The 24,165-nt window shown below is 40.5% G+C and overlaps 1 protein-coding gene across 4 annotated transcripts in view; it reads left to right on the forward strand.

Annotated features, from left to right (window-relative positions):
- Window positions 1–6,685: 6,685 nt before the first annotated feature.
- The window catches only part of atad2b (ATPase family AAA domain containing 2B), a 169,073-nt gene continuing 151,593 nt past the window's right edge, over window positions 6,686–24,165 (forward strand). For all 4 annotated transcript variants that reach the window (XR_011340434.1, XM_069886403.1, XM_069886398.1 and 1 more), the window contains exon 1: window positions 6,686–7,075. Coding sequence is in view for 3 of the 4 variants with exons in the window: in XM_069886403.1 (XP_069742504.1) it covers window positions 6,965–7,075 (111 nt within the window). In the remaining variant the exon portion in view is untranslated. The remainder of the gene's footprint in view (window positions 7,076–24,165) is intronic.

A 24,165-nucleotide genomic window follows, 5' to 3' on the forward strand; every position in this document is an offset into this window, starting at 1 on the left:
ATTACAAGAATTTAATGAGATAAAAAGAAGAATTAAGAATGCAGAAGAAAAAATGAATAAAATAGAAATAGTCATATCAGAGATAAGAAAAAGAGTGGATAATTTGGAAAAACGAGAAATAATCGTAGAAATGGAAGTAGAGGACAAAAGAGAAATTAGAAGAATCTAATAAAAAAATTAAAGAGGCACATGAGCTGTTAGCTCAGAAGATAGATATAATGGAAAACTATAATAGAAGAAATAATATAAAGATAGTGGGCCTTAAGGAAGATGAAGAAGGCAAGAATATGAGAGAATTTATAAAAGATTGGATCCCCAGGGTCCTAGGAAGACCAGAATTACAGGAAGAAATGGAAATAGAGAGGGCACATAGAACATTAGCCCCGAAACCACAACTGCAGCAAAAACCAAGATCCATTTTAGTAAAATTTTTAAGATATACAACAAGAGAAAATATATTGGAGAAAGCAATGAAGAAAATAAGAGAAGACAAAAAGCCACTGGAATACAAAGGTCAAAAATTTTTTTCTATCCAGACATAAGTTTTGAACTCCTGAAGAAGAGGAAGGAGTTCAATACAGCAAAAATGATCTTATGGAAAAAAGGATATAAATTTATGTTAAAGTACCCAGCGGTACTTAAAATAGTTATTCCAGGGCAACAAAACAGACTATTCTCAGATCCAGAGGAAGCACGAAAATTTGCAGAACAACTACAAAACAAGCAGAGAGATGAAGACATGTAATGAGAGTAAAAATGACCATGAACTATATGTATGTGTGTATATGGGTATATATATATATATATATATGTGTATAGATGTGTATGTATATGTGTGTATACATGAATGTATCCGTATTTAGAGGAAAATATATAGAGTATAGATAAGAATTAATAAGGGAATGAAAGGGAATAGAGGGAATAAGGAGGGAATTAAAAGAGTGACCTTTGTTACATATGAAAATTGAAATCTTTTCCGGGGGGTGGGGGCTGGGTGGGGAGGAGTTACGGTCACTGCAAAATCAGTTGACGTTTGCGAGTGAATTCGCAAATCCAAATGGAGAGGGGAGATGTGGTTGCCTGACAAGGGATAAAGGGCAACTCAGGAGGGGGAGGGGAGAATGGGGTTAAAGAAGTTTTAAATAGGAGAATAAGGAAAATGTTTGATGTTTTAGAAATGTTGTCTTATAAAGTGTTCAAAACAAGAAAGCAGAAATGGATAAGAAGGAAAGGTGATGATGGAGAAACGGAAAGGGAAGATAAACAAAGTATGAAATGGCTACGTTGAACTATATCACTTTAAATATTAACGGAATACATAACCAAATCAAAAGGAAGAAACTGCTAAATTTACTGAAAAAAGAAAAAAATGATATAGCATTTGTGCAAGAAACACATTTAACTGAATTGGAGCACAAGAAATTAAAGAGAGATTGGGTAGGACATGTAACAGCAGCGTCGTATAATTCAAAAGCAAGAGGAGTAGCTATATTAATCAGTAAAAATGTACCAATTAAAATAGAAGAGGAAATAATAGATCCAGCAGGGAGTTATGTAATGATAAAATGTCAGATATATTCGGAGTTTTGGAATCTACTCAATTTATATTCACCTAACGAAGAAGATCAAAAGTTTATGCAAGATATTTTTTTGAAGGTAGCAGATACGCAAGGGAACATATTAATAGGAGGGGATTTCAACCTTAATTTGGATTCAAATATGGATAAAACTGGGAAAAAAATTAACAGAAAGAACAAAGTAACCAAATTTATAATTAAATCGATGCAAGAAATGCAACTTTTGGATATATGGAGGAAACAACACCCAAAGGAAAAGGAATATTCATATCATTTGGGTAGACATAAAACATACTCAAGAATAGACCTATTTCTGTTATCAGCTCGTATGCAAGATAGAGTAAGAAAAACAGAATATAAAGCTAGAATATTATCGGACCATTCACCCTTGATATTGACAATAGAGTTAGAGGACATCCCTCCAAGAATGTATAGATGGAGATTAAACTCCATGCTACTTAAAAGGCAGGATTTTAGAGAATTCATTGAAAGACAAATTAAAATGTACTTTGAAATAAATACGGAATCAGTGAAAGATAAGTTTATACTATGGGATGCAATGAAAGCGTTCATTAGAGGGCAAATAATAAGTTATGTAACCAAGATGAAGAAGGACTATAATCAGGAAACAGAGCAGTTGGAAAGGGAAATAGTAAATATAGAAAAAGAATTAGCAATGAAGGAAGATACAACTAAAAGAAGAGAATTGGCAGATAAAAAAATAAAATATGAAAGACTACAAACATATAAGGAGGAGAAGAACATAATGAAGACAAAACAGAAATATTATGAACTAGGGGGAAAAACGCACAAAATTCTAGCATGGCAGCTTAAGACAGAACAAGCTAAGAAAATGGTATTGGCATCAAGGAAAAAAGACAAACAAATCACATATAATCCAAAGGAGATCAATGAAAACTTTAGAGAATTCTATGAACAATTATACCAAACTGAAAACGAAGGGAAAGAAGGCAAAATAGATGAATTTTTAACTAAAATTGAACTACCAAAATTACAAATAGAGGAACAAAATAAATTAACAGAACCATTTTAAATAGTAGAAATACAAGAGATAATAAAAAAACTACCAAATAATAAAACACCAGGAGAGGATGGATTCCCAATAGAATTCTATAAAACATTTAAAGATTTATTAATTCCTCCCCTCCTGGAAGTAATCAACCAGATTGACAAAACACAAAGCTTACCAGATTCATGTAAAACAGCAATAATTACAGTAATACCAAAGCAAGGGAAAGATCCACTCACACCAGCGTCATATAGACCAATATCATTACTTAACACAGATTATAAGATAATAGCTAAACTATTAGCAAACAGATTAGCAGATTATGTACCTAAAATGGTAAATCTAGACCAAACTGGATTTATTAAAAAAAGATGGACAACAGACAATATTTGTAAATTTATTAACTTAATTCATGCAGTAGAAGGGAGTAAAGCACCAACAGTAGCAGTTGCTTTAGACGCAGAGAATGCCTTTGACAGAGTAGAATGGAATTATTTATTCAAAGTATTGCAAAAATTCAGTTTACCAGAGAAGTATATTAATTGGATTAAAGCATTATATAAGGGGCCATTGGCGAAAGTGACAGTAAATGGATATATATCAAAGCAATTTAACTTAAGCAGATCAACAAGCCAGGGATGCCCACTATCACCCTTATTGTTCGCGTTAGCTATAGAACCACTAGCAGAATTGATAAGAACAGAAAATAATATAAAAGGGATAGAATTAAAAGACAAGGAATATAAAATCAGTTTATTTGCGGATGATGTTATAGTATACTTAATAGAACCAGAACTATCAATAAAAGAATTATATAAGAAATTGAAGGAATATGGAGAAGTGTCGGGTTACAAGATTAACATAAATAAAAGTGAAGCAATGCCAATGAATAATGCAGATTTCTCAAAATTTAAGAAGGAATCACCATTCAGATGGCAAATGCAAGCAATAAGATACCTAGGTATACAAATAAATAAAAATCTCGGCCATCTATATAACTCAATTATTATCCACTAAGATACCTAGGTATACAAATAAATAAAAATAAATAAAAATCTCAGCCATCAATATAACTCAATTATTATCCACTAATGAAAAAATTACAGGGCGATTTAGAGCATTGGAAAGATTTACCATTAACACTAATAGGAAGGATAAACTGTATTAAAATGAACATTTTCCCAAGGATATTATATCTATTTCAGCCATTGCCAATACACTTGTCAGAGAAATTCTTCAAGGAGTTAAAGAAAATAATAAGGAAATTTTTATGGAAAGGGGGGAAACCGAGGATAGCACTAGATAAATTAACAGAATGGTATAAATGGTATAAACAAGGAGGCTTACAACTGCCAAACTTTAAAAATTATTATAGAGCCGCACAATTAAGATACCTATCAGATTTTTACCAAACAAGGGAAAAGCCAGATTGGACTAGATTAGAACTAGATAAAATAGGGGAGAAGATACCTGAACATATATCATATAAATGGGATGAAAAATTGGTACAACGTAAGAGTTCTCCAGTATTATATCATCTGCTCAATATTTGGAAGAAGATTCATGTAGAAAGGAATAAAACAAATTACCAATTACCAAAACTAATACTGACGCAAAATCAGTTACTCCCTTTTACAATAGATAACCTTTCCTTTAGTGAATGGGAGAAAAAAGGGATCAAAAGAATAGAAAATTGTTTTTCAGGAAATAGATTATTATCCTTTGAACAAATGAAAGATAAATACAATATAACTCAAGATACAGTGCTGGCATATTACCAATTGAGATCCTACTTGAAGGACAAATTAGGTAGGAGTCTGAGGTTACCAGAGGGAAGTAACTTTGAATATGTGATTACAGATACAATGATAATCAAAAGATTTATAACAAATATGTATATTAAACTGCAAGAAAAGGAGAATGAGGAAACAAATGGTAAAACTAAACAAAAATGGGAACAAGATTTAAATATAAAGATAAAAAAGGAAACATGGGAGGAGTTATGTTCTGGAACGATGAGAAATACAATAAATATGAGGTTACGTATGATACAATATAACTGGATACACAGGCTATACATTACACCTCAAAAGTTAAATAAATGGGACCCAACAGTATCTGACAGATGTTTTCGTTGTAAAAAAGAAATGGGAACAACAATTCATGCAATCTGGACATGTGAGAAAGTAGAAAAATTTTGGGAAGATCTAAACCAGATATTAAATAAAATTACAGAAAACAATATACCAAAAAACCCAGAGATCTTCCTCCTAAGTAACATAAAAAACAAAGAATTTGGAATTGATTTGGATGGTGCACAAAAAAGATTTGTTAAGATAGCTCTAGCCGTAGCAAAAAAATGTATTATGTCAACCTGGAAATTGGAAGATAATTTGAGAATACAACAATGGTATATAGAAATGAATAAATGTATTCCATTAGAAAAAATAACATATAGTTTAAGAAATAATATTGAAATATTTGAACAAATATGGGAGCCATACATGAAACACAACAGAGAAAACCTACCGGGGACATTCACCACCTAAATTAACGAAAGGAGAAGGAAATGAAAAAAATTGACTCAGTGGAATTTCTTGTTTATTTTTATTGAATGACAACATTGTTTGACTGGTTTAATGTATCTTAGATTTTGTACTTTAAATGGATGGGGGGGAGGGGGGGAGGTAGGGAGGGGGGGAGGTAGGGAGGGGGGGAGGTAGGGAGGGGGGGAGGTAGGGAGGGGGGGAGGTAGGGAGGGGGGGAGGTAGGGAGGGGGGGAGGTAGGGAGGGGGGGAGGTAGGGAGGGGGGGAGGTAGGGAGGGGGGGAGGTAGGGAGGGGGGGAGGTAGGGAGGGGGGGAGGTAGGGAGGGGGGGAGGTAGGGAGGGGGGGAGGTAGGGAGGGGGGGAGGTAGGGAGGGGGGGAGGTAGGGAGGGGGGGAGGTAGGGAGGGGGGGAGGTAGGGAGGGGGGGAGGTAGGGAGGGGGGGAGGTAGGGAGGGGGGGAGGTAGGGAGGGGGGGAGGTAGGGAGGGGGGGAGGTAGGGAGGGGGGGAGGTAGGGAGGGGGGGAGGTAGGGAGGGGGGGAGGTAGGGAGGGGGGGAGGTAGGGAGGGGGGGAGGTAGGGAGGGGGGGAGGTAGGGAGGGGGGGAGGTAGGGAGGGGGGGAGGTAGGGAGGGGGGGAGGTAGGGAGGGAAGAAAATGACTATATATTTGAAAAGGAAAATGTATGTATCATGGTCAATGTGGTTTATAGTGTGAAAAATAAAAAATTAAAAAAAAAATAAAATAAAGTACTTTAATCGAGGTACTACAAAAATAAAACAGAAAATACTGGAGATTCCATTCATATGTGGAAAGAGTTAACGTTTCGAAGATCCGTAATCAGAACGACTTACCTTCAACTTGTCAATGCAGTTCCATCAACTGAAATCGACATAAATCTGAAATAATTTACTTATTTACCGAAATAGCGTTCTCTTTTTTAGAAAAAAAGTGTCAACAACCTGCCCAAACATACAACTTTTAACAACGATAATGATTTGTCAACTGTTCTCCTAATTATTTGAAGACCCAGTGCCGAGGGTTTCCGATCGGAGCCGAGCGTCTCTCGCATTGCCGAGGGTTACCGATCGGAGCCGAGCGTCTCTCGCAGTGCCGAGAGTTTCCGATCGGAGCCGAGCGTCTCTCGCAGTGCCGAGGGTTTCCGATCGGAGCCGAGCGTCTCTCGCATTGCCGAGGGTTACCGATCGGAGCCGAGCGTCTCTCGCAGTGCCGAGAGTTTCCGATCGGAGCCGAGCGTCTCTCGCAGTGCCGAGGGTTTCCGATCGGAGCCGAGCGTCTCTCGCATTGCCGAGGGTTACCGATCGGAGCCGAGCGTCTCTCGCAGTGCCGAGAGTTTCCGATCGGAGCCGAGCGTCTCTCGCATTGCCGAGGGTTACCGATCGGAGCCGAGCGTCTCTCGCATTGCCGAGGGTTTCCGATCGGAGCCGAGCGTCTCTCGCATTGCCGAGGGTTACCGATCGGAGCCGAGCGTCTCTCGCATTGCCGAGAGTTTCCGATCGGAGCCGAGCTCCTCTCGCAGTGCCGAGGGTTTCCGATCGGAGCCGAGTTCAACTCCGCTCTCCGTCTCGCTCTCGAGGGTGGCGATCAGAGCTCCCTTCACCCTGCCCAGTCTCTCCGGGCTGAGGGATTTCCATTCGGAGCCGATTTGCCTGTTCATCCCGCCCCCGCCCCAGAACCGAGGGTTTCCGATTGGAGTCGCTCACCATCCTGTGACTGACACAAGAGGGGAAATGGCGCCCAACGAGCCGTAGAGCGGCCGGGAGATTAGGGGGGTGGCGGAGGAGGCGGCGGAAAATGGTGCGGACTCGGCGCAACTCGGTGCTCGAGCCCGAGCTGATTGGTGGCCGCATCTCGTCCAGGACCCGCTCATCTCGCTCCTCGTCGAAACTCGACGACAGCAAGCGGGTAAGTCCTGGCCGGGTTGGCCACCGGCACTCGATGCCGATCTCCCCAGCAATTCCGGTTTAGTGCTGGGTCGGTCGGAGGCGAGTCCGGGCCCGGCGCCGGCTCTCCTTTTGTCTCGTCTCGGAGGGTGAGAGCAGTGCCGCTGAGTGTTGGAGATTGTTGCCTGCAGGTCTCTCTCTCTCACCCTGTTTCTGTCGGTGTTGGAGGGGGGAAAAGTCTTTGTATGTTTTGCTGTAAGTGGATGATTGGTTGGGTGGAGGAGGGGGGGTTGTTCTAGGGACTGGGAGGCGCCATCATCGACCAGCTGCAGAATTACAAGCAAAAATAAAAACAAAAAAAACCCCGCTACCTTTGCAGCCCCAATTTCTTGTTCGAGATGAGTTTGTGAAACAAACACACGTGATTTCTGCCAGCTCGGTGACCACGAAATGATTACGTTCATTTATGAAACTAAAACATATTGTAGAGTTCAATTGAAATAGGGTCCCAAACTGCTACATTTTGTCCATGTTGATCCTTGGAGCTTTTGCAATTTCAATGCTCAGAAGCGTTTGCTCCAAGCAAAGCATCCAGGCTCTCGAAAGCCTGGATCTCGAGTTTGTGTCTCATTGTAAATACCTATATTTTAATAGTTAGAAATCCTGAAACGAAACTCGTGGTTTCAATCTGAAAGGGGTCTGTATGACAATGTCAACAGTGGCATTGCTGGCTGGAATGTAAATCATCTCAAAACATTGTAATATCAGGATAGCAACGTGTACCTGTAATGTTTTAGTTGTCCTCAAAGTCTAGTTTTATGATCATGTTATCTTGACCTTGGCGATAATGGTCGCTAAAACTTAGATTCCTATGAATACATAAAATTTATATTTTGTAACATATCTTACTCACTGAATATAATTCAAATTAAATATTGGGAATATTGTTACTAGGAAGTAGTAGTAGAACATTTAGATAAAAAAAACCAGTAATATAATCTTTTGCTTTAAACCCACTGACTCCTCCAGCTCTCTAAACTATGCCTCCTCTCTCCCTCTCTCTTGTAAGGATGCCATCCATTTCTCCTAATTTCTTCTTCTGCCGCATCTGTCCTCAAGATGAGGCTGTCCATTCCAGACAACTGAATTGCTCTCCATGAAATGTGGCTTCCCCCTACTGTGGTCACTAGAGCCCTCTCTCATATATACTCAGTTTCTTGGACTTCTGCTCTCGTCCTTCTTCGCTCCTTCCAAACAGAGTTCTAGATACACATGGGACTGCAGATACTGGAATCTGAAACTAAACACAATCTGTTGGAAGAACCCAGTGGGTCAAGGAACATTAGTGGGCAAGAAAATGGTTTGCGCTTTAAGGCCACAACATGAGTCAGGAAGGTGCAGCAGTGCCCACACTTCCTAAGGAGGATAAGGCTACCAGCCTCCATCTTGACAACCTTTTACAGAAGCACAATTGAGGGTGACCTGTCAGGGTGCATTATTGTATGGTCTGGTAGTTGCAAAGCGTAAAACCCGATGTCTTTACAGCTGAGAGGATCACTTGGGGCTCCCCTTTCCTCTGTAAATGACTTTACCAGAAGCATTGCCGAAATAGTGCTCAAGGAATTGTAGAAGACCTTTCAATACAGTGCACAGTATCTTCAACCAACTACCATCAAGCAGAATTTAGGATTGCCAAGCTGGTGAATAGCTTCTTCCTGCAGGCTGTGAGACTGATGACCAGTATCCTGAAATTTTAAAAGTCATCCCAAATAGATTGTGTTTTTTTTGTACATGCACCATTGCCTGGAAAGACACTGTTTTGTTGGGTTGTATGATAATAAGCTTGAACTTTGTTGAGTCTTAATAAAGGGTTTTCGTTTGAAATCTAAATCATTTTTTTTCTCCCATTGATGCTGCTTGATTCTCTTAGTTCCTCCAGCATATTCTATTTAGAGATGGAGCTCCCCTAGTCTCACCTTTCACCTACTAGTCTCACCTTTCACCTGCTAGTCTCTGCACCCAGCAGGTGAGGCAAAGATTCAAGTGCTTCTCTTCCATCCTCATCTACTGTATTTGGTCCTCCGCAGATGGCTGCTTCCTCCTCCACATTGGCAAGACCAAGCACAGATTAAGTGACCAATTTGCAGAACACATGTACTCTGTCCACAGTAGCCACCCTGAGCTCCCAATTGCAAGCCATTTCAACTCCCCTTGCTATTCTCATGCTTGCCTGTCCATCCTCTGCTTTAACCATCGCCATTTAGTATAGCCCAATACAAATGGAAGAACAGAATCTGATTTGAACATTAAGTTTTCCAATTTCAGGAAATCTACCTCCTCTCTACCCCCACCCTCTTTCTGATCCATTCTTCTCATTTTTGTTGCTTTCCCCTGAAGCCACCTACTCATCACTCAATCCCCTGTCCCATCTGCCCTTCTCCTCTCTTCTATCACTTCACATATATCCGATTCCAATACTGGTAGCTTGTATGTTTCTACTTATCACCCTCTGCACCACTGCACCTGGGTCTGGTTTTTCCTTATTTGTTTGCCTGCTTCCACCAACACTACTCTGCCTCTTCTTCCAGTCCCCATTCTGCCCCTCCAAACTCCATCTGTTTAGCATCTGTTAGGTCCATCTATCACTTACTGGTCCTTGTTTTACCCTTTTTTCCTCTTTTCTCCTGGCTATCTTCCCTCTCCATCTAATCGAGGGTTTTTCAACTGAAATGTTAATAATTACTTTCCCCTTACAGATGATGATCAACTTCCTGAGATCCTTCAGTGGTTTGCTTTTTAGCTCTAGATTCTTGTACCTGCAGTCTCTTGTGTCACCAGTAATACAATTTAATGTAGAGTTAGGTTTCTGAAAGAGAAATCATCTTTTTGAACAATATCTGAGAATGAATAAAGAGGAGCCAATAGAAAATCGATGTGAATGTCTAGAAAGCTTTTTATGAGGTTCTATATGAAAAGTTAATGTATGAGCTGAGAAGTCCTGGAATTGGGGACAATATTTTAGTTTCTCAGCAAAAAACAGGAGTTAGCTATATGGCCAATCCTATCTGTACAATCATTCGCATCTGTGACTGATTTTGTCTCGACTTCTGAAGCATGGAAGGAAGAAGTATTGACTAAATGAAGGGGCTGAGTGTAACATTTGTCAGATTTGCTAACAGAAAAGCTGCGAGGAAGTCTGCAAAAGAAAAGAAAAAAAATGGATGAAAATTGTAATTGGAAAATAATGTGGGTAATGTTAGGTTATCTTCCTTCTTAGGAAGAATATAAATGTAGAATATTGTTTAATTTTGGAGGCACTACATAATGCTGTGATTCAAAGGGAATCAAACCTTGTATGTGAAAAACATGTTAGCCTGTACTAAGAGCCAAGTAATTGAGATTATTGGCCTCAATTGCAAAAGCGCAGGGAGTTCAGAGATAGGGAATTAAAAAATGAATTGCAGAAACTGGAAAGCTAAAATAAAACCTCTGGAAATACTCAATGTCACGGCCCTATCAATCGGAAGAGAAACAGAGGTAACATTTCACAATGAAGACTAAGAATTTGGTTTCTGACGAAGGGATCATCTGCCAGATATGGCAAAATGGAAGAATTTATCTGAAGCTTGTAACTCTTTGGAATTCTTTACTCTGCAAAGCTGTGGAGGTTGAATCATTGAGTATTTTCAGGGCTGAGATGAAAATGACTCAATCCAAGGTTCACTTCCAGTTCCAACAACACCTTTGTTTATCCTTTATTGAGATAATAAAACTCTGAATGTGACAGCTTAACACATTGAGAGTTCCAAACTAACGGATTTTCTAGACTTTTGAATGTTACCTTTAAGCACACCTTTATTTGGATTTTTTAAAAACCTGTTACACAATGGAATTATAAATTTTCCAGCAATGCCAACAAATCCAAAGGGAAAAACTTGCTGTAATGAAAACTCTGGAGCAGACCTGTTGGGGAGCAAAGACAGAGGGCTGCTCAGCAGGGTCCCACTGCCTGGTCAGGATGTTGAAGACTCTGTACAGGGTTTAAACAGCCAGTTAAAGGAGCTGACATTTTTAAAAAAAAAATCCTCCAATCATTGAGTATGTGCCCAAGATGGTTGTGTCTGTGCTGGGCAGCATGCTATAAGGAATTGCAGCCAGTGGACTGGAACACACCACCCACAACCCACCCCACCCTCCCCCGCTCTTGTTCAGAAGGAGAAGCATAGGAGACGACTTCTAAAATAAAACACTGATTTTAAAAGAAGGTATAAACTTTGTATTCAATTTACTAAATTCGCAATCCTGATTATTGTATTATGATCTTGTATTTAAACAAAATTTTTCATGCTTAATTAAAATATAATTAAGTATATGTACAGCACAGTTTGAGCCCTTCAGCCCATGATGTTGTGCCAACCTATATAGTGTAAACCTGCTCCAGTTTCAAAATTCGTAGTGGGAATAAAATACACATGAATAAGAGTGTGGAAAAATACATGCACAATTTGTAAAGGACTGTGGGAAAATCGTAGCAGGAATAAAACGGTCAAGAATAAAGGAACGTGAGAAAATAATTGCACAATTTAATTAAACAATTGAATTAAAATATGCTACAAAAGTTCTGTTTTAGCTTGTGGCAGGAATGCACCTAACTAATTAAGTCATCTTTATTGTTTGTTATTTTCTTCAATGATTTTATCTGCTCCATTATCCTCCTGCTGCTGGGTGTTGTGGTGTGCGTGTGTGGGGGGAGCTTCCTGTACGTTCCTCTGTGGCGTATCTATGGAAAATAGCGCCTATGGCAAGCATTGAAATTGTTCCCCCCCCCCGTTAAAACTTGCTGATGGGCATGGGAAAATGGTAACAGGGATAACACGCACACAGTTTATAGCAAGCAGGGGAAACTGATAGTGTCAGTAAAACGTGTGCACAATTTATAGTGAGTGTGGAAAAGTCATAGCGGGACACACACAAAGATATCCATACCCCGAAGTGGGTGCGTACAGCAATCGATAGAAAGATATCTGTGAGAGAAAGATGGGGAGAGAGAGACTGCAGACAGGCAAGGAACTAGCTGCCTTTTCTTTTAAAGCCCCCGTGTCCTGGTGTGGCTTGGCATAAAGGAAAGGACTGTATGATGAAACACTCATGGAGGCATTTCTCTACCATACAGAATTCTGGGAGGGTAGGTCCATCGTCGCTCGATGCATCACTCAGGATGTTACCACTGGAGGATAGGTGCCTCTTTGCTCTGTGCTGCCAGGTAGATAATGTGAAAGGGTGCACAAAGCCGATTCTCCTTGGTCCTGTGTGAACGGCTATACTAATTTTTCAAAATGGTTCGTTCACCTGCCAATTTAGTGGTTTGCCAATGTGAAAGGGGTGAGTGCAGAGCACAGAGCCATGTTGACTCTTCCTCATCGGTCCTTGCCTTTCCAAATGCAAGTAGATCCTCTTTCTCAGAATTCCCTCCAGTAACTTATCCATGACTGATGCTAGGCTCACTGGCATGCAGCTCCCTGCTTATCCTTATAGCTTTTTCAAATTAAATGTGCAATATTAGCACCTTCTGTCTTCTTGCACCTCATCTGTGCCTATTGATGATGTAAATATCTCTTCTGGATTTCACAGAAATGCTGGAGGAACTCACCAAGTCATGCAGCATCCATAGGAAGTAAAGGATAAGCAGCATTTCAGGCCTGAGCCCTTCGTCAACCAACGTTTTCTGGGCCTGCTGAGTTTCTCTAGCACTTTATGTATTCCACTATAATCCCAGCAGTTGCAGACTTTCCTGTTTAGCAACATGTAACTATCTTGGACAGGGCTCTTGCATTTCTCCCAAGCATCCTATTGGATATTTAATAACCTTAATGTACCTCCTCTCCTATAATGTGGATTCTCTTAATGACATTACTATTGACTTCCCCAAATTTCCTAGCTTCTATCTCTTCCTCAGTAAATTCAGATAAGACCAACTTGTTAAGGATCTTGCCCATCTCCTGTCACATTTCATACATAGACAACATGGTTAATAGATGGGGCCATGTTCTTTCCCTAATTACTCTTTTACCTTTTTTCTTCTTTGGCTTGGCTTCGCGGACGAAGATTTATGGAGGGGGTAAAAGACCACGTCAGCTGCAGGCTCGTTTGTGGCTGACAAGTCCGATGTGGGACAGGCAGACACGGTTGCAGCGGCTTTAATATACTTGGAAGTGTAGAATATTATAGCGCAGAAACAGGTTCTCCAGCCCTTCTAGTCTGTGCCAAACTATTCAGCCTAATCCCATTGACCTGCATCCATGTACCTGTCCAAATTCACTTCAAATATTAAAATTGACCCTGCATTTTCCACTTCAGCGACTATCCTTCCCTCCTCCCCCTTGATTGCTGCTGTTTCCTCCCTCCCTTCTCCACCTATCACTTCCTGCCTTTGCGACCCTCCCCCCCACCCCCCCATCTTTTGTTTAGACGCCTGCAGATATCTTTCCATACCTTGGTGAAAGCTCAAGCCTGAAATATCGCTTATATATTTATATTGTTGCTACATAAAGGACGCTGATTAACCTGATGAGTTTATCTAGCATTGTGTTTTTACTCCTGTATTTAATATTTTGATTTCTGAAGGCCAATGTGCCAAAAGCTCTTTACAACCCTATCCACGTGTGATGACATTTTCAGGGAATTGTGTATCTGAATTCTCAGATCCCTCTGTTCTACCGCACTCCTCAATGCCCTATCATTTACTGTGTATGTCCTTTCTTGATTTTTCCTTCCAAACTACAACATCTTCCATTTTTCAGCCCATTTTTCCACCTGGTCTAGATCCCTTTGCAAGCTTTGTAAGCCTTCCTTGCTATCTGCAATGCCTCAAATCTTTGTGTCTTCTGCAGACTTGCAGATCCAATTTACCACATTATCATCCAAATCATTAATTTAGATGATAAACAGCAATGGTCTCAGCACTGATCCTTGAGTCACAGGCCTAGAGTCTGAGATGCAATCATCCATTACCACTTTCTGATTTCTTTCGTATAGCCATTGTAGACTATCAGGATTCTCTTTAACCATGCCACCCCTCCTTATTTCCCTCTGAATCCCCACATCCCCTATTATGCTTGAAGGAGTCGTTTGATTTCAGCTGTCTATAATGGACATATAACTTCTTTTTGTTGACCATATCCTTAATATATTTGTTCATCCAGGGTTCCCTAATATTCCAAGCCTTGCCTTTCCCTCTGACAGGAGCATGTTTCCATTGAACTTTCACTAACTTTTTCAAAAGCCTTCCACTTACAAAATGTCCATTCACTTGCAAACAGACTCCCCCAATTAATCTTTGCAAGAACCTGTCCAATGCCATCAAAATTTCCCTTATCCCATTTAATGATTTAAATTTGTGGACCAGTCCTATCTTTTTTCACAACAACTTTAATGGAGTTATAGTCATTAGTCTCAAAGAGCTCTCCTACTGACACCTCAGTCACTTGACCTGAAAAGTTTTCCAAGAGGAGGTCAGTTGTTGAACTCTCTATAGTCAGACCTTCTACATATTGTTTGAGAAAATTCTTTTGGACACATTTAATAAATTCTTCCCCATCCAAGCCCTTTGGACTGTGAGAATCCCAGTCAATGTGATGAAAGTTGAAAGCTTGAAACCCAGTTATTCCTACTGCTCAATGTGATTCCCTTACACAATGGCTGCTCTAATTCTGGTTAGCTATTTGGGAGGAGGGTATAAATATAACACCATTGAAGCAATCATTCCCTTTTCATTTCTAACGCCACCCATATGTTCAAGAATATCCTCTCAATATTGTTGTGCTATCCTCCTGAATCATAAAGGTAACATCCCTACCTCTCTCACTTCCACCTCTGTCTCATCTGTACTCTATGTACCCTGAAATATTGAGCTGTCAGTCCGGCTCCTCCCAGCCATGTTTCCATTATGGCTATAAATTCCCAGTCATATGCCGTGAGTTCATCTTTACCTGTCAAGGCTTCTTGTCTGCAGTTAAGTCTGTCAGACTTGCCACTTTTATTGACTTACCTGACCTGTCCTGCGTACCAAACTTGTGCATTTCAACCTAATTTCTGCTTGCTCACTAGTATATTCTCTGTTTAGAAATCAACTTTATTATCCTATTTTATGGGCTTCTGCCTTAGTGAATTCTGTATTTAATTTAGAACCATGAAACCAAGAATATTACAGCACAGAAACAGGCCCTTTGAATCTTCCAATCTGTGCAGAACTATTCTGCCTAGAGTCTAGACCCTCCCATCCTTGTACCTGTGCAAATTTTTCGCAAATGTTAACATTGAACTCGAATTCACCACTTCAGCTGATAACTGATTCCACTCTCCCACTACTCTGTATGAAGGAGTTTCCCCTAATTTTCCCCCAAACATTTCCCCTTTCATCCTTGACTCGTGTCTTCTGGTTTGTAATTCTCCTAACTTGAATGGAAAAAAGCCTACTTGGATTTACTGTATGTACATTTCTCATCATTTTATGTACCTCTATCAAATCTGCCCTCATTCTTCTATCCTCCAGGGAATAAAGACCTAACCTGTTTAACATTTCCATCTAACTGTTTCTAGAGTCCTGATAACATCCTAGTAAATATTCTCTGTACTGTTTCAATCTTATTGATATCTTTCCTGTGGTTAGATGGCTAAAGCTGCACACAGTGCTCCAAATTTGGCCTCACCAATCTTGTATAACTTTATTGTAACATCCCAACTCCTATACTCAATACTTTGATTTAAGAAGGCCACTGTGCTAGAAGCTCCCTTTACACAAACAACCTGTGATGCCACTTTCAGGAAATTATGTATCTGAATTCCCAGATTGCTTTATTCTACCACACTCGTCCTTGCACTACCATTTACTATGTATATTTCATATGTTGGGTTGTCCTTCCAAAATGCAATGCCTCACACTTATCTGCATTAAAATCGAACACTGTTTTTCAGCCCATTTTTCCAACTGGTCCAAATCCCTCTTCAAACTGTGATCTCCTTCCTTGCTCATCCAATTTTCTACATTATCAGCCAGATCATTGATATAGATGATAAACAACAATGGTCCCAGCACTGATATCTGAGGCACAACACTGGGCACAGACTACCAGTCTGAGAGGTAATCATCCACTACTACTCTGGCTTCTCCCATAAAGCCAATGTTCAATTCAGTTTACTGCTTCAACATGAATACCGAGTGACTGGGCCTTCCTGATTAACCTCTCTTGTGGGACCTTGTCAAAGGCCTTTCTAAAGTCTATGTAAACAACATCTACAGCCTTTCCTTCTTCAACTTTCATGATAATCTCCTTTAAAAACTTTTTAAGATTTGTTAAATACGACCTACCGTGCGCAAAGCCATGTTGATTGTCCCTAATCCAAATACTTGTATATCCGACTTCTTAGAACACCTTCCAATAACTTGCCTATTACTGATGTCAGGCTCACTGATGTATAATTCCCTGGGTTATTTTTGGTGCTTTTTTTAAAATAATGGAACAAATTTCCATTTGGCTTATTGAAACCAAGGGTATTAATAATCAAGAGAGCTAGTCCCACTGTGACATCATTTCACAGCCCTGTTTTTTTAAAATTTAAGTATTTATTCCGTTTATTTGTGATGGATGAGATTGAAATTTGGCTACATTGTTCTTGGTGGTGCATTCCAGAGTCTAAACATGAGCTGTTTTTGCAGGTGCTCCTCAACGTACGATGGGGATGCGTTCCACAAACCCATTGTAAGTTGAAAAAAATCATGTTGAAAACGAATACAGGTATACCTCGTAGAAATTCGATAAAGCTGTATCAATCCCCACACTGATCCCACTGCCCCACCCTCTCTCCATAGTTCTTTATCATTCCCAACACTGATCCTGTTGCCCTGCTCTCTCCCCTCAGCCTTGTATCTGTTCGACACTGAACCCACTACCACACTCTCGCCCTACAGCCCAGTTTCAGTACCCACACTGATCCCACTTCTCCACCCTCTCTCCATAGTTCATCATTCCCAACACTGATCCTGTTGCCCTGCTCTCTCCCCTCAGCCTTGTATTTGTTCCACACTGAACCCACTACCACACTCTCGCCCTACAGCCCAGTTTCAGTACCCACACTGATCCCACTGCCCCACCCTCTCTCCATAGTTCTTTATCATTCCCAATACTGATCCTGCTGCCCTGCTCTCTCCCGACAGCTCTGTGATGTCCCTACACTGATCCCACTGCCCCTCTCTATCCCACAGCCCAGTATCAGTCCCCACACTGACCCTTCTGCCCTACTTTTACCCCACAGCCCTTTATCATTCCCAAAACTGCCTTGCTCTCTCCTGACAGTTCGGTATCTATCCCTGCAAGCTTTCTGATAACTAAAAGAAATGATTGACCAAGGAGGCTACAAAGAATTCACCTAAGAGGAATTATTAATGTTTATTGGAAAAATCAACAATGCTTGCGATGACCTTACTTTAATGTATTATATGAAAGTAAATAACGACCATTGTAATGCTATTGTACCATCGTAACTTTGAAAAACCATACGTCAGGCCATCGTAAGTAGGGGAGTACTTGTATTAAAAGAAATAAGATCTTTATTTCACCTTTGAAAGTGTCTTGCAAAAGAACCATTTGCAATGTGTCCTTTTGTTTGTGATCTTTCTGCCAATGTTGATGGTTTCTCTTGCTTGACACTGTTTAATCCTTATACTGTTAGTAAGTTGGAAATTAACAAAGCGAAGATCACAGAAACAGCTGATATGTGGGGAAAGTGGTTGCTAGCTGGTGTCAATGGCTCAGTGAGTCTCCTTTGAGCTTCCAACTCTGCTCAACTTCATGCAGGCCACAGTAGTTGTGTCATGAGGGAGGGTGGTTGGGAAAGAAAATGTGGAAATACCATGTTGACACCCAGCAGAAGATGCCTGCAATAGCCAGCAGGTTTTCCTCCATCCATCCTGTTGGTGCACTGGCCTCAGTTTTACAATGTATGTCCATAAAAATAATGAAGGTACTGAAGATATTAATACGGGTGCATTTGACAGAAAGAGAGGTAGGGAAGTAAACTGCAAAGATTAAGGTTATAAATGAAAATTGATTAAGCAGGCAAAGATCTAGTAAAAGGAGTATATTGTGGGGAATTGTTCATTTTGGCAGGAAAAATAAAGAATCAGCAAAGCTAACATGGTATTGTTTATAGTTTGGGCCTCTGAGACCACATCTGGAGTAATGTTCAGCATTAGTCTCCATATTTAAGGATGTCAGTATATTGAGAAGGTGTACAAGACCATCCATTCTCAACAGGGGCCATGTGACCCCACTCCCCGGGAGCCACAGCAATTAAAGTGGGGGGGGGGCACAAACAAGCCATTTTTTACAAAATGTTTTTTATTAAACCAGTAGGAAAGAAGTATGGAAGAAACCAAGTCAACTGACTGCTTCACAGAAAAGGGGACCCATAAATTTTGAGCAGAGTCCTAATGGCCATAGCCAAAAAAAAGGTCGAGGATGATTGTACTCGAGTTTGAGCAGACTGGGATTCGAGCAGCTCAAGTTTATTTGAGAAAGAGATGATGTGATTGAAATGCATAAGATCCTGAAGGCTCGACAGGATATTTCTCTTTTCTTTTTAATATGCTTTTATTGGTTTGGAAGAAAGAAATATTACATGGCCATGTATTGAACAAACAATAATTGTAAATCTTAATACAATAAAATACAGAACATAGATTATAAGCAAATTATACCTTCTATTGTTACACAATATAGTAGAAATTCATTTGGAAGAACTTCTGTTCATATTCTATTATTGAAATGAATTCCTGGTAGGATAACTAATCTCTTCTAAATATAAAGAAAAAAGGGAAAGGAAAAAAAAAACCAGAAATCAAAGAAAGATAATAAAGATTAAAAAAAAAGGAAAGCAACCCCCCCCATACTAATCCGACACCTCCCACTAAATATGGTCATCAACAAAAAGGAAGAAAAGAATAGAGTTTTGGCCTCTGCATGAGCAAGTAATCCCCAGAGCACTCAAGCCTATGCAATCAAGTTATGATAGCAGTCCATGAATGGGACCCATATTTGTCAAATTCAATCATGGTTTCTCCAAACTCAAGCAAGACATAATATCCTGCATCCAACGCATATGAGTAGGTGGTAAACTATCTTACCATTTAAGCAAAAGTCCTATCTTTTACTTCATTGTCTGGCTATCAATGAAGTAAAAGCTACAATTCTTTTTTGAATGAGATTCAAGGAAATATTTTCCTGTTAAGAATAACCAAACAAAGCAATACAAGCACAAGGATCTAATTTGATCCTGAGAATCTCTGATACCGTTTGGAAAAAGTGGTCTCAAAAATCTTTCAGTTTTGGACATTCCCAAAGCATGTGGATTAGGGATGCCTCATAAATTCTACATTTGCCTCATAATAGATCCATTTCAGAATTAAAACAGGACAGTTTAACTTTAGACAATTGTATTCAGTATACCATTTTGAATTTCCGATAAACAATGTTATGCACAAAATGTGGCATTGTTAATCAGGTGTCATATCCCAATCTTCACCTGAAATTGATATGTACAAATCTCTTTCCCATTCACTCCTGATTGCATTCCCTGAACCCACTTTTAAATCCATCAGGTTATCATAAATGGTTGCTATCAATCCGCCATGATAAAACTTTATATCAAAATGTAAATCAAGAATATTTCTTTTGTGGAAGAATTTAGAACTAGGATCACCCTTTGAGAGATGAAATTAAGTCTTTTTTTCCCTCTGATCATGAGTCTTTGGGACCTTCCTTAAACGGCAGAACAAGCAAAGTAATTAAATATTGTTCATTATATTCCAAATGTGAATTAGCCAAATGAATTAGTCATTGAGGGAGCGGTCATCAACATTGGACTGGACTGAGTCAGAGTGGGAAGACTGGCTTAACATTGCTAGAAGGCGCATTTTGCTGCGGTGGAAAGCTGCTGTTCCTCCCACGCTTACACAATGGTTATTGGATTTGATGGCATCCCTCTCTAAAGAAAATTACATACTCAGCTACTAAATTGAGTTAAAAAAAATTCTCTTTGGGGTTCATTTTTCAATTATTGTCAAAATTTAGAGATCAATATATTTTACTTTTTATTAAAAAAAACTTTTTTTTCTTCATTTTTTGAACTATTAGTATTGAAATTAGTAGTTAACACCTGGCTTTGATTGTAATTGCTCAGATAATAGGTTGGGGTTAGAAATTACATTAGTTATGGGTTTTTTTTTTCTTTTTTCCTTTTTTGTTGACATGGATCATATGTATCTTGTTTATCGTTGCTTACCATCTGTAATTTTAATTTACTTTTTCCTGAACTTTATATCACATGCATTTATGTATTTGATATTATTATCTTCTCAAAAACCAATAACAAGATTGAAAAAGAAAAGGCACTGGCTCAACAGGCTTCGGCGAGAACAGGCAAGAGATGAGGAATAGTAGGAGTTGAAGTAAGAAAGAGACACACTATTCGAGGAACAAAAAGGATTCAGTGGGTAGCCACAGGTACGGGCAGGTTTTGGATATCGTATATCTTGTTCCTTTAGTCATAAACATTGGTAATGGCAGCAAAGGCAGGGGAATGCTCCTCTTGCAGAATGTGAGTCGTCAGAGCAGCCAGCAGTATCCCTGATGCCTTCATATGCAAGAAGTGTATCAAGCTGCAACTCCTGACAAGCTGAATTAAGGAATTGGAATTGTAGTTGATTTGGATGAACTCTGGATCATTCAGAAGGCAGTGGGTATGATAGACAGGGATCCTATCATACCTAGGGGATAGGAGGAGGGTAGATGGGTGACAGTCAGGTGAGGGAAAGGGAATAGTGAGGCACTGCAGGACACCCCTAAGGCTGTTCCCCTCAATAACAAGTATACCATTTTGGATACCATGAGGCAGGGGTGGGGAGGGGGAAATGACCTACCAGACATAAGCTATTGTGATCAGATCTCTGGCATGGAACCTGATCCTGTGGCTAAGAAGGGATGGGAGGAGAAGAAGTGAGCTTTAATTTAATTTATCTTAGATATATAGCATCATAACAGGCCATTAAGGCCCATGAGTCTGTGCTGCTAATTTACACCAAATTAACCTATACCCCCTGTATGTTTTGAATGGTGGGAGGAAACTGGAGAAGGAAAACCCACACAGTCACAGGGAGAAAGTACAAACTCCTGACAGACAGGACAGGATTTGAACCCCAATCACTGGTGCTGTAAAGGTGTGGTGCTAACTGCTATCCCAAAGTAATGATAGGCGGATAGATAGGAGGTTCTGTGGAAGAGATCGAGTATCCGGATGCCATCCTGGTGCCAGGGTCCGAGATATCTCAGAGGATTCTAAGGAGGGAGGGTGAGCAGCTAGATGTTGTGGTCCATATAGAGACCAATGACGTGGGTAGGAAAAGTGAGGAGATCCAGCAAGGCGAGTTCAGGAGTTAGGCCCTAGGTTGAAGGTCGGTCCTCCAGGGTTGTGATCTCAAGATTGCTACCCATGCCAAGTGCTAGTGAGGTTAGAAGTAGGAGGATAATGCAGCTTAACATGTGGGAAAAGACATGGCGCAGGAGGGAGGGCTTCAGGTTTCTGGATGATTCAGCTATCTTCTAGGGAAGATGGGACCTGTTCCGATGGGACAGTTTGCATCTGAACTGGAAGGACACTAATATCCATGTGGGAAGTTTTTCTAGTGCTGCTCCGGTGGGTTTAAACTAGATTTTCAGGGGGATGGGAACCAGAGTGCCAGATCAGATAGAGGAGTGGAGGAGGGAAAAGATGATCCAAAAATAATACCATGCACTGTTAGAAGTCAATGGGTTGTATATGGTTGAAATTTTCTAAAGTGCATTTATTTCAATGCGAGGAGTATTATAGGAAAGGTAGACGACCGTAGAGCATGGATGGTGCGTGGAATTATGAGAATGTGGCCATTAGTGAAACTTGGATGCAGGAGGGGGAGGACTGACTGCTCAAGGTTCCAGGCTTCCGTTGCTTTAGACACGATGGAAGGGGGGGGGGGGGGAATGAAAGGGCGAGGAGTGGCAGTGGTTGTCAGGGAAAATATCACAGCTAAGCTCAGACAGAACAGACCAGAGGGCTTGTCCACTAGGGCTATATGGGTGGAGCTGAGGAATGTATTAAAGACTGCTCAATAGTCAACAAGAATTGGAGGAGCAAATCTGTAGAGAGATAGCAGACAGCTGCAGGAAACATAAGGTTGTGATAGTAGGGAATTTAAATTTTCCACATATTTACTGGAACTCCAATACTGTAAAAGGGCTGGATGGCTTGAAGTTTGTTAAATGTGTTCAGGAACATTTTCTAAATCAGGATATAGAGGTACCAACTAGAGAGAATACAATACTGGAATGAGACAGAACAGGTGACAGAAGTATGTGTAGGGGAACATTTTGGGTCCTGTGATCATAATGCCATCAGTTTTGAGTTTTGGAGAAAGATAGGGCTGGGCCTCAGGTTGAGATTATAAATTGGAGAAAGGCTAATCTTGAGGAAATGAGAAAGGATCTGGAATGCGTGGATTTGCATGTTATTTTCAGGAAAGGATGTGCGAGGTAAGTGGAGGACCTTCAAAGGTGAATTTTTGAGAGAACGGAGTTTGTATGTTCCTCAGAATTAAAAGGAAGGTTAGCAGCCATAGGGAACCTTGGTTTTCGAGGGATATTAGGATGTGGTTCGGAAGAAGAGAAAGGTGTATAGCAGGTATAGGCAACGGAGCAAATTGGGTACTTAAGGCATTTTAAAAAAAATGCAAAGAAATCAGGAAGCAGAAAGAAGACACGAGGTTGCTTTGGCCGACAATGTGAAGGAAAATCCTCAGGGTTTCTACAGATATATAAAGAGCAAAAGGATAGTAAGGGACAAAATAGATGGGGGAAGATCTTAAATGTTTTTCTTTTCATCAGTATTCACTCAGGAACCAGGCACAGAGCTGTGGGAGGTAAGTAAAAGAAACAGTGAGGTCAAGTCACCTTTATTTATCATTCATACCATACTTGCATGCTAAAGACGAGATAGTGTTTCTCCAGGACCATGGAGCATATTTACATAAATACAAGTTAGAATAGAAGTTCAACACGTTAAAATATTAAGACTTATACAGTAACAGTCCACTGTACCCTTATCCCCAAATGTTCTGAGAGTTCAGGAGTCTTATGACTTGAGGGAAAAGCTGTTGCCCGATTTGAACATAAAAGGCCCGAGTGCCGCAGTATCTCGTACCAGATAGCAAAAGGGAGAAGAGTTTACTTGAGGGGTCTGTGGAATCCTTCACAATGTTTATTGCCTTTTGTCTGCATCGATTGTTGTAAATGTTCTTTATGGTAGGAAGAGAGCCCCAGTGATCTTTTCTGTTGATTTCACTATCCTCTGCAAGGTCTTGCGGTCTGAGGTAGCATAGCTTCCAAACCAGGTGGTGATGCAGTTGCACAGGATGCTCTCAATACATCCTCTGTAGAATGTAGCGAGGATGGAGGGTGGGTGATGAACTTTCTTCAGCCTTCACCGGAAGTAGAGGTGCTGCTGGGCTTTCTTGGCTATGGAACTGGTGTTAAAGGACCATGTGAGGTTCTTTGTCAAGTGCACTCCAAGGAACTTGATACGCTTGATGACTTCAATGATAGAGTTGTCAATGGTCAGCAGAGCATGGTCATCCCTGGGCTTTCTTGAAGTCAACAACTGTCTCTTTTGTTTTTTTAACATTCAGATGCAGGTTGTTGGCTGTGGACCAGACCGTGAGCGACTGCACCTCATCTCTGTACTCTGACTCGTCATTCCTACTAATTAGACCCACCACGGTTGTGTCCTCGGCGAAGTTAATGATGTGGTTCGAGCTGTGTTTAGCTGCACAGTCGCAGGTCAGCCGAGTGAACAGCAGTGGACTCTGCACACAGCCCTGGGAGAGCCCCGTGCTCAGTGTGATGATCTTAGAAATGCTGTTGCCGATCCAGACTGCTAAAGGTCTCCCTGACATGAAGTCAAGAATTCAATTGCGGGGGAAGGTATTTAGACCCAGCAGGCTCAACTTCCTTTTCAGGTATTGTGGTA

Source organism: Narcine bancroftii, chromosome 6, assembly GCF_036971445.1.
Source record: "Narcine bancroftii isolate sNarBan1 chromosome 6, sNarBan1.hap1, whole genome shotgun sequence".
Classification (NCBI taxonomy): Eukaryota; Metazoa; Chordata; class Chondrichthyes; order Torpediniformes; family Narcinidae; genus Narcine; species Narcine bancroftii.